We start from the raw sequence: 16807 nt of genomic DNA on the forward strand, positions 1-16807 counted from the left end.
ACAGTGACAGTCACAGGGTACAAAACCTCCAATGGACAGGAAAAATATATTTCTGTCTCTGAGATATATTGCACGATGTGCTGAATAGATTAAATACTGATATATTAAACATCTCAAAATGACTAAGTAAATTTCAAATGTTTTCATCACAAAAAGTAGAGGTGATGGATATGTCCATTGTCTTCATTTAATTATCCACATTGAATTTGTGTATCACAACATCGCTTTGTACCTCATAAATATATACAACTACATAATTGTATTTGTCAATTTACAACTAAAAAAACACAAATGCCTATGTGCCCTGTAATCCTCTGCTGGCTCTTGAAGGAGTCAAGTGTTACCAGGGACTGTGCAGGTCAGCACAGGATGATTAAATACAATGATATGACACACACTCTTATGTATGGTTTTATTGGAGAAAAAAAACAGAATCAATGAAAAAAAACCAGAATCAATGCATTTTGCAAATGTGGAGGCTATACCAAGTTGTAGATGCTTTCTCTAGACTTTCCTATGCCATGTTCCCTACAGGGGACAGCCAAGAGAGATTTTGGGTAAGTAGTAACAGAGATCAGAGGCTATCTGCAATCTCTTTAGAAATTTCTGAGAGAACAGGCACATTGCCAGGGCTTCTTAAGCACTGTGCAGCAGTGTCTGGGAGACGGAGCGATTACAACATTCTGTCTAGCTCTGGACCTTCATCCACTGGGGCTCTACACAACCCCATGGCCATATGAAGCGCTAAAGAGCTACAGGTGACTGCGTCTGGTACCCGCGGCCATGCCTGGTTACAGGGCAACTCCCAAAACTCTCAGAACCATGCTTCTGCCTCTCAAAGCCACTGGACATGTGGAGGCTAATTTAATTCAGGAGATCTCAGGAGGGAAATGTGTGTTTCACTGAAGGTACTAGAAAGTGAGCCAGGTGGCTGGAGAGCCCTGCACACCCTTCTCTCTGACTTCCCTTTTCACACAGGCTGGAGAAAGCCGTGCAGCGGGGAGCTGAGGACCCACAGTGGTGACCCAAGAGGTTCAGTTATGGGCTTGCAGACGGAAAGATTTCTGGTATTAAACCTGGAGCTACCCTTCCGGAAAGGACTGCCTCACATAGGACCTGCAGTTTACAGTGGATTAGAAAGATGCCTTCAGTTCCCTGGTTTAAAGTGCTGATACTGGGGACAGGGAGGCAGGGGCTGGCAGTCCAGTCTGAGACGGCCCCTCCTAGACAACCGTTTGAAATCTCCCTCCCAGTGGCAGTCTACCCTATGTATTAATAGTTTATCACCCGGCTGTGGAGTAGAGGAAGCCCAAAGTGGGGCAGGGGGGACCCTGGCTCACTCACAGGCCAGGGGGTGCTGGGGTCAAAGTGTGCATTTCCTGGGACCAGGCCCAGCAGGGACTTGCGCACATAGGCTACAGACAGCAGGTTATCAAGTGCTCTCCTTAGGGGCCACCTGCTGCCACTCTGGTGGCAGGTGGAAAGTGGGGGGTGCAGGGGAAGGAGCCAGGAAAAGGGCACAGGTACATCCAGAGAGGATGAGAAAAAGGGAGTGGGACGGGTTTGGAGGAAGGGGAGTATAAAGACCCTCAAAGGGAAAAATAGTCTTTCTTTATAGTCATTAATTGGGCCAACCCATTTTGTATTTGGAGGGCATACTGTATATCATTTAAAATAATTGTCCAGTGATCACTGAGCACCAAATTATTTTACCATCTTGTACTAAACCCACCAAGTCCTTCTCGAGCTCTTCACAGAAGACCTGTGCGGCCTGCACGCCCGTGCCTCAGCTGGCGGCTGCGCCGTCCGTCCCACACCCTCGCTTGCAGGTCAGCATGAGCAGCAGCAGCAGCGGCAGGTGCCACAGGCTGCAGAAGAACAGTTTCCTCGAGCTGCTGCGGTCTGCGTCCACGTAGAAGCGGAAGCCGAGGTAGGAGATGTACAGGTTGATGGGGAGGGAGATGACAGGGAAGGTCCACGTGGTGACGTCCAGCACCGGCGCGGCGGCAGACAGCGCGACCAAGGCCAGGCAGTGGCGCAGCGCCACGCGCCGGCACAGTGCTGGGTGGGTGACCGACATCATGCAGTAGCCGCCCCGGGAGTAGTCCTCCCGCAGGCCCCAGCTCAGGGCGTTGAAATGCGGAAACTGCCAGGAGTAGAGGATTCCTCCCAGAAGAAAGGCTCCTGTGTGGGGTGGGGATGGGGGCAGAAGAAGAGAGGGAAACAGGTTGTCAACCAATTTCCAAAGGAGTGGCTCCTTCTCATCCCAGCTTGCCGGCCTCCGCCTGCAGGCTCGTCGCCTGGCCTTATCCAGAGCACCCCTGCCTGCCTGGGGATCTTGGCTGTGGGCATCTCCAGGCATCTGCAGCTCAGCCCACCCCAGGCTCAGGCCTCCCAGCCTACCTGGGGGAACACTGAGGGAATTCTGGATGGCATTAGGCACCGCCCCGGGGTGGAGCCCCTGTGCTAGAGCTTTTAGCCCCATTTCTATCAGCTGGGCCTTGAGCCTGAGATCCTTCCGCCAGGTTAAGACAGTGCTGCAATTGGAGGACATCTCCAAGTCCAAGGGCCTCTTTGTGAGCCCCTGGTCCCTTCCCCGGGATAGCAGCAGCTCCCAGCTCAGCACTGACATGGAGCTGGGCGCACCTGCAGGCCAGTGCTGAACACGCTGGATTCACCTGCTCCCCAGTCCCAGCAGCTCACGGCTGGCTCCTGAGCAGGTGCCTGGCATACTCCTCTCAGCCCCCAAGCATGGCACGATGGCCTGGTCGAGCCAACCACGTGCATGCTTAGGCATCAAGGAACATGGGATTAGGCTAGGATGATAACTTGTCAATAGATTTGTAATTTTTCAACAAGGACACAATTCTCTGAGCATCAGTCAGCCCCTTTCTCCAGAACAATTTCCGCACCACCCACAAGTGTGGGGTGGGCTGCCATCTACTGAGCTTCTATTGTGTGACAGATACTCCCATACAGTTTGCCCCGTTTAATGCTGATGATAAGATTCTGAGGTGGGTTTTATAATCATTAAAAAAAGATCAGATGATGGCAAGTCCTCCTCCAAAAAAAAGGTGGAGAGGAATTCAAAATGAGCCTGATTGTCCAGCCAGGCTGTTTGTGTGGCACTCATGGAGGCCCCTCCCTGGGGTCAGGCAGCAGAGTGGGGGCTGTGACTGGGCTACACTGTCCCTGTGCAGGCCACTCATTACTCTTGCAAAGACCTGGGGACTGAGCACCTACTCGGTGGCAAGCACCATGCCGGGCATGGGGGACACGGTGCTGAGCAGAACTCTGCACATATCTCTGCTAGCACGGAGTTTATGGTCCAGTTGAGGAGGCAGGGTCATCACTCAGACCTGCACTAGTGATTTGAAAACCACCATTCACATTATGAAGGAAAAGTAGGTGTCACAGTAAGGACACAACAGGAGGAGGTGACCTGGTCTCAGGGAGCGTCAGCTTCTCTGTATCATGATAAAATTCAAAAGGTAGCCTGGCTGAGAACAGGACCAAAGGATAGGCTGGAGAAGAGGGGAGGGGCCACCGTCGGCCTGACTTTGCTATTCTAAAAGCAACTGAAAGCCAGAGAATCTTCACATGTGAGAGAGAGTGAGTGAGTGAGCATGTGTAAGTGCACCTACGGGTGCAGGGCACGGGGAGGGCCGCCAGCAGTGAGTGAAGAACACAGCAGGTGTGGTTCAGTCAGGCAGTGAGAAGCAAGATGACAGCAGTCAGCATCAGGGTGGCGACAGTGGGATGGAGAGGGATTTAGGTGGGGAAGGGGAGAGGACGCGAGTTCAGGGCAAGGAGAGGGAAGGTGAGGGATTGAGAGCAGCTCCCAGTTCATAGGTCCAGGACCAGTTCACTGACACAGCAGGACGATAGGGAGGGGAGGTAAGTGTGACCCTGGGCATGTTCCGTCTAAGACGCCTTTGAGATATGCAGGGAGAGTGGAGGACAGGGCCCTGGCCCAGAGTGAGTGTGGGCCGGGCTCCGTCACTGAGTAGCCCCAGCATTCAGGTAACCACTGCCCATGTGTCTGTGTTTCCTACTCGAATGTGAACCCCACGAGACTGGAAAATGTAAAGAGGCAGTGAAGGGTACTCAAACCCTCGACGGGGCAGTGTACAAAAAGAACTGATTCTCAAGTGGTCCCCAAGGTCACTGTTTGCCAGCACAGCTTGTGAGCTAGTGAGGCAAACTGTCAGACTCTCAGGACACTGCCTACTCTCACCTTCCCCTCCTCTGGACCCATCTTGGATGCACTGAACCTGACTGCTTCTGTCCTGGGGTCCCTGGCAGAGAACTGGGAGTTTACAATGCCACTGCCTCATCTACTCTGTAAAGGGCCATCCTGCACGGGGGCAGGGAGAAGAGGTGGAGAATTTGTAGCCACAGTCCTATTTCAGGGGATCTTTTAAGTCTCCGGTCTGTGGGAATGTTCAGACAAAGAGCAAGTGGGAGCTACTGCTAAGGTACACTCACCAGGAGAAAAAGTGGTTACATTATGCAGCAAACTTCGGGAAACAAGTCTGGGGCTCTGAGGCTCCAGGGGCCCTATGTGAGCTCATGCCAGTAAGAGTGAGGAGTGAGCTCCTCTCCTAATCTCTGTATTCCTCAACAGCAGAGAAGCAGGGGGTAGGCTGCCAAGTCCTCTAAAAGAGAGAAAGGGGGGCTTCAGTTGCAGTGTTCTGAATGACCCTTCTAGGGCAGGGCAGTTGCTGTGCCTCAAGTGGAACTTGTGTGGCTGCAGGAGACTGAAGGAGGAAGAGGGCCTAATCTCACTGGCTCGCTGGCTCCTGTAGGGCCGTCTGCTCTTTCTGGGTCTTCAGTATGGGACCTGATTTTAGGGCCCCTAGTGTCAAAATTCCCAAGATTCAGCTTTAGTCTTATCTATAAATAATATGTCTTTGTATCTACCTATCTTGGTTCATGTAAACACCCTTAAATGTCAATGCTAATAACAGTAATGGCTATGATTTGTTGAATCTGTTCACTTGGTAAATAGGTGACGGGCGGATGTCTCACATGCCAGGCATAATTCTGGGTGCGGGAAAGGCAGCAGCAATCAAGACAAGTCCTGGTCAAGTCTGTAGGGGGAGATGGACAGACACATGTAGAAACTCAAAACAGACCCATGCGATACGGGTGGCCTGAGATTGAGAGCTCAGGCAAGGACTTTTGTGTAGGTGACATTTAAGCCATGACCTACTAACTGCAAGCAGAACTTTGTCAGATCCTGGGAATAGCCCCAGTAGGTTTCTGGCGCAGTGGAGAGAGGGAAGGAGTTGCAGGGTGGGCTGGTAAGGCACCGAGGAACCAGGATAAGGACTGGGGTCTTCCTCCAGCACAGGGGAGAGCAGGCTGGGGGGAGGGGGAGGGACAGAGGAGGGGACAGACACTGATGCCTTTTCCTCAGGAGGGGAACATGAGGGTGGACACCAGTGTGTCCATGGTGCAGACACGAGGAGTCCCATTTTTGGCCATTTGAAGTTTGAGGTGCCTTTTAGACATCTCCGCTGAAATGCCTTGTGGCTGTCACTGGCCAGGCCAGGCACAGAGGAGTTGTACATGTGCTGTCCCATCCTCACAACAACCCTGCCCACAGGTACCATGACTGTCACCTTACAGATGAGAATGATGAGTGACTAGCAGACAGTATCAGAACCACTGGCAAAGTGCACCAGCATGCAGACGCAAGTCAACCACCTTCCCACATCAACGGATGGTCATCCAAATGCCAGTGGCGCTGAGCAGGGGGACTTGTTGAAAGAAGAAACTGCATATTCCAGACTTATAAAAAAAAAAAAAAGAGGTCTGTTTCAACGACAGACAGTACTTTCCTTGACAGTGAGTCCTCTTAGGGAATTAGAAAGGACAGAGGGGAGGTTGGAACACGCGGGTATGAGTGAGAAAGTTAATGGGGCAACAGAAGTAGACATCTCCTTTGTATTCTGGGGGAAAATGAAGTGATTTCAGGATTTTGAAGTGAGTGGTAAGAGGCAGCGCTGTTAGTGTCTCAGGCACAGGGCCACACTGAGGCTTTGAGCACAATCTGTGGGAAGCCCAGCCCCAACCCACAAATTGCCACAGATCTAAAGGGTTTGCAGTTACAATGACAGCCAGCCACAAATGCCGGGGAGGCCAGTAAGACCCAGAAGTGTCTTGTCAGAAAAGTCAACGTCAGTGCTAACTTAGGAACCAGGGAGAGGGTGAGATGGTCAGAGCTCCCTGGGGGCTTTGCTCTAGAGATGGCTGAGAGAGACCAACCTCCACTGGAAAACCACATTTAAAATGGCAAAACTATCAGGCCCAAACGTGGAATCTTTCTTGTTTTCCTCAAAAGCCCCCCCGCCTTTGTATGCCAACCAGAGTATATTTTGTTTTGTTCAATATACTTTTTCAGTTATGCTTTTGCTTACAATAACATAATGAAAAAAATCATTTTCATGAGAGTAGCACACTGCTTTCTGCGAGAGGAAATTGGGTGTGGGTTTGGCTCATGTCACAAATGAAAGAGCTTTAGAAATCACTGCCTGGCCTTAATGGATTGTAATCAAAAAACCACCACCCACACACAGTTCCACTCGATATGCTTCAACTGCCTCTCCTCCTATACAAGATGCAAAACAAATTACTCTCTTCATCAAGATAAGGTGAGCTAGAACAGGAAGCCTCGAATTACTCCTGGGGCTGTGGTGGAATTCACCTTCCTCCTGGGGTAAACATGAAGCCCCCCAGCTTACAGGCTGCCCCTGCGCTCAAGGGAAGCGTTCCCTTTATTGCCCCAGCCTCGCTACCCGCCGTGGTCTGGTCCCACTGGGCCTACCATCTGTGACGACAAACCCGACTGCATGCCACCCACACACAGGCACCGTCGCTGTCCTCAAGGTCTCCCACTGGCGTCTGGCCAGGGACACAGACAACAAACGGGATGGCAGCCCATGGTGATGTCACCCCAGGTGCAGGGCTTGTGAGCCAGACACAGGAGGGACACCTTAATTCAGCCCTGAAGAGCTCAGGGAAGGCTTCCTGGAAGAAGGGACGTGTACACCGAGATCTGAGGACGGTCTCTGAGCTTTCTGCTTCTAAGTGTGTCTTCCTAACCCCACAGAATCTTTGCACATTAGGTTAATCATATCCAGAATAAACCTTTCCTTCTCTTCTGTTAATCAAGTATTTGCTGATCTATGAAAACATAAAATGGTAGAAATCCATGAAATGGGTGGCATATCTGTTCTCCACAGTACAGCAGCCCTCTGGGATCATGACGGCAGAGGAGAGCTGGGTGTCCAGGCCATTACCAGTTTCCCTCCCTCCATGCATGGAAAGGAGGGCTGCACATCTGCCGTGTGAGTGGACAGCGGGGAGAACCCTTACTCACATCACCTGCTCTGACTGGAGGGCTGTATTAGGAGGACAAGGGTAGGCAACACCTTCCTCCAGAACATCTATCAAACATCCCTGAAGCATACAGACGGGGAGAATCCAGAAGTGCTCCCGTCCACACCATGCACATCATTTTGCTGACAAGCAGAACCATGGCCTTCTAGCTGACTGGTGTTCCAACAAAACACAGACAAAAATCCTCAAGCTAGAACTCTGCCTGTCAGAGCAAGTGCCCTCTGGAATGGAGTTCAGGGGTTTCAGCTGGCCTCCTCAGACCACCTGGCGGGCACCTCCCCACCCCCACCCAAACCCTTTCCTTATCATTCGCCATCCACGCGTGGCCTTGCAAAAGCTAAAGAAATCTAGCTCCAATGGGCCTTGTGGGGGCTGGGAGGACTTCCCTCTGCAGTACAATAGGCTCCCCGCTCAGTGTGGCCCCCAGTGGCTTGTCTGTTCCGTGACTGGTAATATTTGTGCTTTCAGGGTGATATGGTTGTGTGGACAGGGGGGTAGCAGGGGAAGCCATGCCAAGCCTGGAGCTTCATGGTCACAGATTTCAAAGCCTTTCTTTTGAGGGTTAACACAAAGGAGCTTGTGAAACAGATCAGCCTCAACAGGGCAATAGACTTCTATGGTGCTGCAGATAAAGGGGAGAGGATGTGGGGCCAGTTTATCAACTGCCTGGGCAGCAGAAGGGAAGATTAAAAGTCCTCTGGAAATAGGAAACAGAGTGGGCAGTAACTGCTTGCCCTTGAAGAATTCTTCTCCGGTAGCTTGGGAATAATGGAGAAGGCAGTGGGCAGGAGGTGATGGGGACCCCCACCCCCCTTCACCTTACTGTGTGCGGAAGTTTCGTTTAAAGGGAATACTTGGAAGTAAGAGACATACAAAGCTCCGACTCTGAAAAAATTGTTCCTCTCCCTTCTTGCCACCCTCCTGGAAGGAAGTTCCAGGCACATGTGGATTCTCTCAACAATTCAAATGCTCCCTTCCTTCTTCCTTAGCTCACACTGGATGGCCTTCCCATCTTTATCACCCAAATATTAAAACAGTCATCAAATAGTACTAATGAAATGAGCACCAGGTGCCTGGCTCTGTGAACCCCACGGCTGCCCTCCCACGGTGCACCCATCCTCCTGTTCAGGAGGGCAAGGCCAGTCCCCGCACAGCCTGGGATCAACTCTGGGCAACATGGCGCCGTGGCCGCAGCCTGAGCACGCTTGCTACCAAAGTCTGCCTCCAATTACACCACCAAGCTGGGTCTAGCAACATATTTCTAGTACATTCTTTTGTTTTTTGGCCTTTGAAGAGAATGTAGTGCTCTAAATATTGTCTGTTTGCTAATATTTCCATGAAAATGTTTCTTGTCTATTTTGCATTTAAAAATATCATTTATCTTAAATCTGGAGCTTTAAGGCTGCTTATGGCAAAAATCTCCTAACAAAATGGTCACAGGTCCTCATTTTCAAGTTTGATTTCAAGGCAGTATCTTAAAGAAAATCTGTAAAAGTGCTTGGGTTAAATAGTACAGGGTACTTAGTAAGCTTTCCATAAATATTTGGGGATGGATAATGAATAAATTCCCTCCATTTGAGTCTACTTTCTCATCTGGGAATAAAGGAGGTAAATAGAGTGAAACAGTATTTAACATTTTGTAGTTTACCAGCTGAAGGTAAAAACACTCATTCTCTTTTTGTTACTAAAACCATCCATCTGCCAAATGTCACCTCCTGATAAGAGCCTGTGTCTAAGCCCTCATTTGTAACTAAATGTTGGCTGACCTAATTAATGTTTGCCACAACATTTGAATCACAAACTGAAGCACCTGACAAATCTGCTCTAGAGGACGGTCATGAGAGAGGCCCACGCCATGAACTCCCCAGACACAGGAGTTAGTCACATTTAGGAAAATGACAAAAAAAAGAATCTGAGCCTTTCTAAAAAATGAGGGTGATGGAAAGAGAGGTGGCCTTGGCAGAAGGAGGGGGAGGGGGTTTAACCCACAGCCTCTGAGATACACTAACAGTCTCTGGAGATAAACACTGTTGAGAGGCCTGATGTGAGCGGCTCCAGGCCTGCTCTGAGCTGGAATGTGGCTGGGCACTTCTCTGCAGTCTCCGCCACCCCCCAGGGCTCCCACAGGTCACTTCTGTCACTGCCCTCCCCCTGTATGCAGAATCAAAGCGAGGCTTCAGTCCCTAAGACAAGCTGGCCAGACCAGGGACCAGAAAGCCCTCCTCTCATTCTGCCTTCCTGAATTTTAGTTGGGAAGCATATTTAATGTTTCCTGCTAGAAGCAGTTAAACTTAATAATAATAATAATTATAAAAACAAGGTAATTAGGCAGGTGGGAGGAAAAGGCCACAGAGGAAAGTGGACACAGGTAAAATCCCATTATAATGATTACCTTTATAGACAGAAGGACTTTGTAAAACAAAGTCATTTCCTGTGCACAGAAGCAGCCAGAGCCCTTGCTGCCTTGGTCTGGCGGCCACCAAGAGCGCTCTCTGGGCTGGCCCTGTGTGTTGCCACACAGCTCTCCACAGCAAGCATTAGCTGAGCACTGCGGGCACAGTTTACAGGTCACTGTGCAGCTGTAAAATGACAAATATCAAGAACAATTCACATTTGTTTAGCTTTTACAATTTCCTTCTGCCAATCTGCAGAATTTCTTCACACCCCTCCCCTCACCTCACTCAGCCTAAGCTAGACTGGCTGCTCGGGATCCACAACACTCCCTGGGACATCGAAAACGAGTCCTTTCCACTATCTGATTTAGAAAAAGAAAATCAAACTAGTTGTGGGGAAAAAAATCAGAAGCCCACGAGATATTCTACTTATTTTGTTTTATGTCTTTCCTGGAAGAAGGAAGGCAGCAAAAATCTCCTCAGAGCTCAAGGCCCTGGGGAGGTTATGCACCTGGCCCTGCCCTACAGCCGCCACAAAAGCCCCAGAAAGATGCAGATGCCAGAAGGGGAGCAGTCCTCTGACCATGCTACAGTCCTGCTCCTCAGGCCACTCTGACCAACAGGCCGCCTCCAGTGCACTGTGTTTCTACAGCTGGTGCCCTTCCCAACTAGATAGTTATCAGGCCTTTAATTCATGAGGCTGTAGGATTTCCATGTCATACAGTGACCAAGCTGATCCATCCTCTCCATCTTGAGTATCATCTACTGAGCCCTGGGAAAGATGTCTGCAAAGGGATACACAGTGAGGGCAACTGGGTGGCTAAATGTCTCCCTGGGTAGAGCAAAGGAAGAGCCCATGATCAGTGGGACACACCTCCCTCACATTCATGTCCTCCATCCCTTTTACTTGGAGGTCTGCTGGTATTCACAAGTTGTTCTTTCTAAGGATGATGAGACTGAGGCTTCACTAAGTACTGAAAAGACGAAATCTTGACCAGGGAGGGCAAGGGGGTGGGAGGCAGGTCTAGGATAGAAAGAGCCCTAATGGAGAGTGGACAGGGGGAGGACAGGAGGGTTGGCAGAACAATAAAGGCAGATTTCAGCAACTTGCTGATCCTCCTCTCTGGCAGAGAACCTGCAGCCCACTGTCAGTTAAATAACCCTGAAGGTGTGACCCCGGCTTTGCTGTGACCTGGCTGCCTTCCTGCTTCAGGCTCCGTGGGTCTTCGTGGTCCTTGGATGAAGTATGTTTTCCTCAGAGGGCAGCTGATCTTAGTGCATCATGAGTTCACTCAGAAGTCCTTCCTCTCCAGAATTTAGGGAGTTTTACTCTCTGTAGAATCCCACTAAAGCTCTCAGACCACTCTATTATTTATTTATTTGAGACACAGTGTCACTTTGTCACCCAGGCTAGAGTGCTGTGGGATCATCACAGCTCACAGCAAACTCTTGGGCTTAAGTGATCCTCCAGCCTCAGCCTCCCGAGTAGGGCCTCCAGATGCCCACCACCACACTTGGCTAATTTTTCTATTTTTAGTAGAGATGGAGGGGAGGGTCCTTACTCTTGCTCAAGCTGAACTTGAACTCCTGAGCTCAAGCAACTCACCCGCCTCGACCTCCCAGAGTGCTAGGCTCACAGGCCTGAGCTACTGCGACTGGCCCAGACTACTCTATTATCTATTATCTGACTGTCTGTCTGAGACATAACTCCTAGGAGGACAGGCACTGGGTTTTGTTACATTTGTATCTCCTAATGCCCAACACACAGTAGGTCCTCAACTGACACCTACCCAATAAAGTGGTTCTGGGGACCAGTTTAAAAAGGTGGCAACCCCAGCATCCCAGTCCAGGATGCTCAGTCAAGTGGGTGGGCTGCTGCCCCTTACCGCCTCTATCACCTTCCTCCTCTTAATCATCCTTATTCATAGTACAGTTCAACATAATATTCCCAGGACTTCTTTTTTTTTTTTTTTTTTGAGACAGAGCCTCAAGCTGTCCCCCTGGGTAGAGTGCCATGGCATCACAGCTCACAGCAACCTCCAACTTCTGGGCTCAAGCGAGTCTCCTGCCTCCGCCTCCCAAGTAGCTGGGACCACAGGCGCCCGCCACAACACCCGGCTATTTTTTGGTTGCAGCCGTCATTGTTGTTTGGCGGGTCCGGGCTGGGGATTCGAACCCGCTACCTTAGGTGTACGTGGCTGGCGCCTTAGCCGGTTGAGCTATAGGTGCCGAGCCAGGACTTCTTGATTCATAGGCCTCTCTGAAAGATTAAATGAAGATACCACAGAAGAAAAAAGTACTTTTGGCCATTCTTTCTCAGAAGGTCTCTTTTCTACCATAAATGCCCCTGAGATAAGAACCCAGACAAGAGTACACCTCTGCGATAACACAAATAATACCGTTAGTATAAAGCACCTCACATAATACCATCTGGCCAGGCCCTCTGCTCAAATCTCCGGGTATTCCCAGGGTATTCTAGGGGCCAAGTTTTTCTGGTCCTGTCTTTGCAGATTGGTTGTTCTCCTGACCAGAGGCATCAGCACCACCTGGGAACTTGGCAGAAACAAACATTCTCAGACCCCTCTGGCCCCAGGCCTGAGGAATCAGATGTGCGGCACGCAGAGCCCAGGAGTCTGTGCTTTGGAGAGTCTCTCGGAGTGATGTGCACTGAAGCTGAGCCAGCTCACACAGCGCTCCGTTAATCGCAGCATATACTTCTACAAGGAACAGGAACACAGATTCACAAGGATATCGACCTTTCCTCCTAGGGCAGTATTACCTAAGTGTATTTTCTGGAATAATGAAAACATTCTTTCTGTACTGTTAATATGTAGCTACTGGCCACACGGGGCTTCAGGCATTGAAATGGGGCTAGTGGAAGTGAGGAACAGAGTGTTTAAATTTACTTATTTAAACAGGTAAATGTGCCTATTGGCTATCATCCTGGACAGTGCAGTTCTGGAAGATAACTAAACTATATAAGACCATGTTAACCCAGTGCCTAAAACCCCAGCAGTAAAAATCTTTAAAATATGTTCTGTTACTCTGCCATCTGTAAAGTGGAAGGTACCTAATTCGCCGATTCATTCAATTCATTCAAACATTTACTGTTCATTTAAAGTTTACTCTATCAAATTAATGTTTTGAAGCTTTTTTGAAGCCACGTAAAGCATTATGTAAAGTAGTATGCTTTCTGTTTAATCTTGGTAAGGCTGCAGACATAGGATTCGAGTTGATTTGATGTGAGATAAATTAGGATACTGCGGGCAGTAAACCATGTTCTAGTGAGTCTTGCAATGTATCTTTTAAGATTTAAAGAAAAAGGATATCTTGTAATAGAAGTCAGCCTCAAAAACTGCCAAGGGACCTTTCCTCTGTGGTGATATAAATCTTTCAGAAGGCTCTGTTTTACACCAGCCTCTGTTCAGGTGGATAAGGGGTCTCATTTTCCAAGACAAGTATATATTTTCATTCTGCTACCAAAAACCAAGACAGCCTCCCTAGATCTGCCCATCATTAATGAGTTTGTGTACAACTCATTGTTAAATCTGGATTATAGAAGGACAATGTTCAATTAAAAAAAATTGTTTTAAACATGACTATTAACAGTTTAGCCAAATCCAGACCGCCCCTAAACAAGATGGGCTCCTGTCTGCGTGTGGCCCCTAAGTGACCACGATTACAAAGCTCTTTCTCTCTTGGCCTTTGAGGGTGCAACTCTAGCTCCATACATTTAGGCTCAGCTGCTTCACAAGGAAATTGCCTGCAAGTGTGACTAGGGCAAGACCCTTCCACAGCAGTGGTGACCAAGTTCTCCCTGGCCCTGGACTGGCCTGCCCTCACAAGCCTCCTGGGATACCCAGTGCAGAGGCTGTAATACCTGCCCTGTCCTTGGCTCTGACTCCCCTCAGGACTCCCCAGAGAGAAGAGGTAGTTCTGGGGCCTTATTTCTCTGTTAGCTCTGAGGAAGCTGAATTGGGTTTAGGCATTCCTGGCAGGGCACTGGTGTCTCCATCAGATGGGCCGCAGCGAGGCAGAGCTCTGTCCTGGGGAGCACAGCAGTGCACACAGGACCCAGGGGGCTCTTCACTTTTTTTCACGGTCTCTGCCCTGAACGTATGAGCCATCACTACACTTCTTCTTACCCTAAAGACCCAGAGGTGATGGGCCATCACTACAGAGGTCTGGAGGGGGCAAGGAACAGAGAGGACAGCTGTAGGGAACAATTGGTGGGACAGAGGGAGCCTGGGTCAAGTCAGGCTTAGTTCTTGACTTCCTTTGAACTGGGGAAAAGGACTGTGACAGGGAGCAGGCTGTAAATGTAAATTGTGTACCCGGGTGAAAACTCAGACATCAATGGGCCCAGGGACACCAAGCCCAGGCTGTCCATCTTCTCTTCCTCCCCGACAGGCCCTAGCACTCCTTCCCGCCAAGCCTCGAGGTTCCTCACAGTCTTCAAAACAGCAGCCCGGGAATGAGGCTGCATTGCTTAGGAGTTTGCAAAGCAAACAAAATCTGACCCTTCCTGACCCGGGTTAGTCCCCCACAGGAGGAAGGAGGACTCCTGAATGGCATCAGCAGCGCTGTGCATACAGGTCCTCAGCACAGTCTAGCACTTCACATACAACAACTCATTTTACCCTTGCCATGACTCCACGAGGTGAGTCTAGCCTCGCGGGGGCACTGAAGAGGACATTTCCGGAGCTCCCGCCAGGGCTCTCATAAGCACAATGCTGACACTGCCCCTGCACAACAGGCCTCTGGTTTAGGCATATCTCAGAGCAAATGAGCACAGAAGTTTCAGAATATGGTATTGGTAGATTCATTAAAATCTGACATTTACAGGATATTAAAACCGTTTTTAAGAGACAATCATGGTAAAGGTGTAATCACATTTGTAAGTCTGCCGAATCGGACTACAAGAGCTTTTATGAAAAGTTCCAGAAATGTGGCTTACAGGGTAATGGTTTATGGTCAACTGCCTTTGATCTCTCATGTGAAAAATATGTACTTACATATATTGCAGGAAACCTCACCACTTCCTTCCTAAGTGTTGGTCAAAAACACTAATTACTTGACTAATTAGACTGTGAAACTTCCCTTACAGATGGTAAAAATGAGCTATTTTCACCCCACAAATTTAGTTGTGACATACCACCAAAAATGTAGAAATCTTTCAATGGTTTTATTGCAGACAGCATGAACAACTTAAGAAATCATAGAAAAATAAATTGGAAACTGATGAAAATGATCTGTTCCTTCATAGGGGAAATCACTCCGTCAGAGCAGGTGACTGAGGTAACTGAGGAGGCCAAGCAAGGAGGGGGCACCCGCTTGACAGGAGACTCATGGTCATATCCAGACACCTTCAATTTGGACCAGGGCATCCTGAAGAACTGGTCCATGATAACTTGATTTGCGACTTTGATCTTGGTTTTCAAGTACTTTTCTTTTTTTTGAGACACAATCCTCTCTGTCACCCTGAGTAGAGTGCCCTGGCATCACAGCTCACTGCCACCTCAAACTCCTGGGCTCAAGTGATTCTCCCATCTCAGCCTCCCGAGCAGCTGGAACTACAGGTGCCCACTACAATGTCAGGCTATTTTTTCTACTTTTAGTAGAGAGGGGGTCTGGCTCTTGCTCAGGCTGGTCTCAAACTCCAGAGCTCAAGTGATCTATTCGCTTCGGCTTCCCAGAGTGCTAGGATTACAGGTGTGAGCCACCACACCCGGCCCAGGTACTTTCCTCTACTCTACCAATAGTTCCACACTGAGGCTGCACTGTTCCTTTGTTCTCTTTCAGATGTTCCCTTCCAGGGAGAGTGTGTGCCTTACTCACCTGCCAGCCATGACGACACGGTCTGCTTTTAGCTCTGCACACACAGTATTTAAGAATGCCATATCAGCACCTTGGCCAAAAGTATTAGTATGGAATAAAAGAGCCCTAACCTAGTACTACAGCTCAGGGAAGAAAACTCCTCCCTGACTCGTGGGTGCTCGCAAGAGACTCCACACCACGGGACACTCACCAGCATCCAGGCTGCCAGTGGCTGCTGTCCAACCCATGACCGGTGGGATGGCCCCAACCACGGCCCCGACCCACGTGTTGGCAATGCTGATCCTCTTCAGTGGTGTGTAACAGCAGGTGTAAAGGAAAATGTTGAAGACCCCCAATGCTCCTGTGAGTGGATTCACCCCCCAGGTCAGAAGGGCGACTCCTGGAACAGCACAACAAGTGGCGAAGGACACAGCTAGCAGTGGGCTGGAAAAGAGCAGAGAATACCAATCAATCGTTTTTGGTTCAACTTAATTGTGCTGCCTAGAATCAATCAAGGCCAAAAGAGTACAAATTATCTACGTGTTGATGCGTGAGGCAACCTGGGAGGCAGTGTAGGGTGGACGTATTTTCTCTTGCAGGGAATTCACTTTACAAAACTTAAAATAAAGAAGCGTTGTGCTTTTGGGAGGTCTGCCTGCTACTGAGTTTTGCTGGCTGGCAGTGAAGAACGTTGCAGTTAAGAATGCCCTGGATCTGAATATAAGTTCTGTGCCTTCTTGGCTGCAAGACCTCTAGACTTGACTTTGCTCACGTCTACAGAGAGATTATCAGTAGTCTTGTTCAAAGGGCTGAAGTGAGGATGGAGCCTGTGCCTACTCTGCATAGTGTACCATTTCATAGTTAATGATAAGTAAGGGACAGTCTAGAATATGGTACACAATACTGTAAGATTCAGGCAAAAAACAGTGTTTTAACTATGGAAGCAATTCTTCCTATTTATTTATACTTCTTTTAAAACATTATCTACTTGGCAACAATGAGTACCCATGGTAAGCCCGAGTGAGTGCCATCATCATGAGATCTGTAATGAATTGCGGCTCGGCATGGCACCAGCTCCCCACAACAGGGACATGGCAGTGTTCAGGGACCCCAGCTCCCAACAACAGGGACACGGCAGTGTTCAGGGACCCCAGCTCCCAACAACAGGGACACGGCAGTGTTCAGGGACC

General features: G+C 49.3%; 1 protein-coding gene across 1 annotated transcript in view; it reads right to left on the reverse strand.

Moving 5' to 3' along the window:
• Window positions 1-405: 405 nt before the first annotated feature.
• The window catches only part of LOC100949455 (protoheme IX farnesyltransferase, mitochondrial), a 145769-nt gene continuing 129367 nt past the window's right edge, over window positions 406-16807 (reverse strand). The window contains exons 6-7 of the mRNA XM_003791252.3: window positions 15829-16061; window positions 406-2184 (exon numbers count right to left, since the gene is read on the reverse strand). Coding sequence (XP_003791300.1) covers window positions 1787-2184; window positions 15829-16061 — 631 coding nt within the window. The 3' untranslated portion in view covers window positions 406-1786. The remainder of the gene's footprint in view (window positions 2185-15828; window positions 16062-16807) is intronic.

The sequence above is a fragment of the Otolemur garnettii genome, unplaced genomic scaffold (assembly GCF_000181295.1).
Source record: "Otolemur garnettii isolate 467f Iridium unplaced genomic scaffold, OtoGar3 scaffold00046, whole genome shotgun sequence".
In the NCBI taxonomy this organism is placed as follows: domain Eukaryota; kingdom Metazoa; phylum Chordata; class Mammalia; order Primates; family Galagidae; genus Otolemur; species Otolemur garnettii.